This window comes from Cannabis sativa, chromosome X, assembly GCF_029168945.1.
Source record: "Cannabis sativa cultivar Pink pepper isolate KNU-18-1 chromosome X, ASM2916894v1, whole genome shotgun sequence".
NCBI classification, from domain to species: domain Eukaryota; kingdom Viridiplantae; phylum Streptophyta; class Magnoliopsida; order Rosales; family Cannabaceae; genus Cannabis; species Cannabis sativa.
In genome coordinates this window covers 2,182,550-2,184,550 of record NC_083610.1, presented here as the reverse complement: position 1 = coordinate 2,184,550, position 2,001 = coordinate 2,182,550, and the positions used below count along the sequence as shown (strand labels likewise).

The window sequence follows — 2,001 nt, the reverse complement described above, 5'->3', positions numbered from 1 at the left end:
GCTTCCCGATCACTGCTGCTGTAGCATTCCTGAGGTCCAAAGTCCAGAAGTGGTTTGCTTCACGAAAAGAAAAAGCTGACAAGTGGACGAAACCCCTAGCACCAGAAATGGAGGAGGACTTGACATTGCATTTTGAAAAAGGTCGGTATTTGAACGTTGACTCATGCGGGCCTTACACGTTGTAGGTTCACCCTGGAGGAACAGTTATGACCAGTGGCGTAGTGGACTTGCAGGAACATACTTCCACTTGCGGCTTGTTCCAGTGCATGAAGTTTCCTTGTCCTCATGCATGTGCTGCATCTCAGGAGCGAAGTATTAGCGCGTACACACTATGCTCGCCATATTACACGACTGAATATTGGAGGAAGACATATGAAGGAACAATTATGCCAGTTGGTGACGAGGATGATTGGGAATTGCCTGATGACATCAAGAACATGACAGTTGGAGTGCCTGTTGAGAAGCAACCTGTAGGGCGACCCAAGAAGCAAAAGGTTGAAAGAATTAAGAATAACCGAACTGCTTGTAACGGTGAAAGGATTATCAAATCACGAAATTGTAGCAAGTGCGGTGCCAAGGGGCACAACCGAAGCACTTGCAACTACCGAGGTTAAAAATGTTATTTTAGTTTATTTGTATCGTGATATGTTGGACTATTATGTATTGTTATTGAATTAATGTTGGACTATTTTAAATATTCGAATTTGTGATATTTTATGTTTACACAATTATTATAATTTGTTGCATGAAAGAAAGGCGTAAAATTTGTATGAACTCTTAAAAAAAACATAAACATACCAATAAAAAAAACCAGTTACATTGTTATCTTAATAAATGTTGGAAATTATTTTACCAGGATCTTAGATTTACTCACAAGTATGTTTATTAACACCCTAAATATGAACTCTCTAAAACGATGAAATAAACACATATAAAGTTTAGGAAACCTTACATTGGGTGCAGCGGAATAATATGACTCCTTCCGTTCAGATATCTAGCCCTTGATTCCTTTCTGTAGCAGAGCATTATCAATATCTGAACCTGGAACTCTTTCTCTGAATCTTTGATGCTGAAACCTCCTTCTTGCTAAAAGTCTTTCTTCACGATCTTCCTCACTATGGTTGAGGTATCACTTGCTGTGTGTGGGCACTACTCATACACTAAGTATTTTGAAATTTGAGGAAGAAGAAAGAGAGAGTGGGTTCGACCAAAGATAGGGAGAGAGAGAGGCTCAGTTTTTTCTGAATCAGAAGTGTCAGAAGAAAAGTGTAATTTTCCTGAAGCCTTCACTATCTATTTATAGCATTCCACTAGGGTTAGGTTTGAATTATTTGGCATTAAAATAATGAAAATATCAGAGAGAAAAACCCTACAAAAGTGGCCGGCCCAAAAAGTGGCCGGCCCTACATAGTGGAATTGGGCCTCACTTTTTGCAATTTTGCAGTTTTATCTTTTCTGCATCTGATTTTCTCAAAAACGCCAATTTTCTAATTCAACCATTTAAATGCCAATTCTAACTATTTAATAACTATAAATAATTATTAAATAATATTGTCATTTATCATATTAATTAATTGAACCATACAAAGTATCATAATTAACAAATATGTCCCTATAAACTCTTTCTTTACAATTTTGCCCTTACTTAGTGAAAAATTCACAAATAGACATAGTCTAATTTGAGAATTATAATTGATTAATCAAAACCAATTACATGAGTCTTACAAGCAATATTATCTCAACTAGTGCGGGGACCATGAGTCTATATAACCGAGCTTCCAATAAGTAGATCAAGAATTTAGCACTAAAATTCACTAACTTATTAATTCTTCGTTGAATCCACGCATAGAACTTAGAATTGCACTCTCAGTTATATAGAATTCTCTATATGTTCCACCATATAGACACATCATTAGTTATCCATTGTTATAATCCTAATGTGATCAATGATCCTCTATATGAATGATCTACACTGTAAAGGGATTAGATTACCGTAACACC

The 2,001-nt window shown here is 36.2% G+C and overlaps 1 protein-coding gene across 1 annotated transcript; it reads left to right on the top strand.

Moving 5' to 3' along the window:
- The first annotated feature begins 206 nt into the window (after positions 1-206).
- On the top strand, positions 207-614 carry LOC133031691 (uncharacterized). The gene has a single exon (XM_061105222.1). The coding sequence runs from the start codon at positions 207-209 to the stop codon at positions 612-614; it is 408 nt and encodes a 135-aa protein (XP_060961205.1).
- Positions 615-2,001: the final 1,387 nt, after the last annotated feature.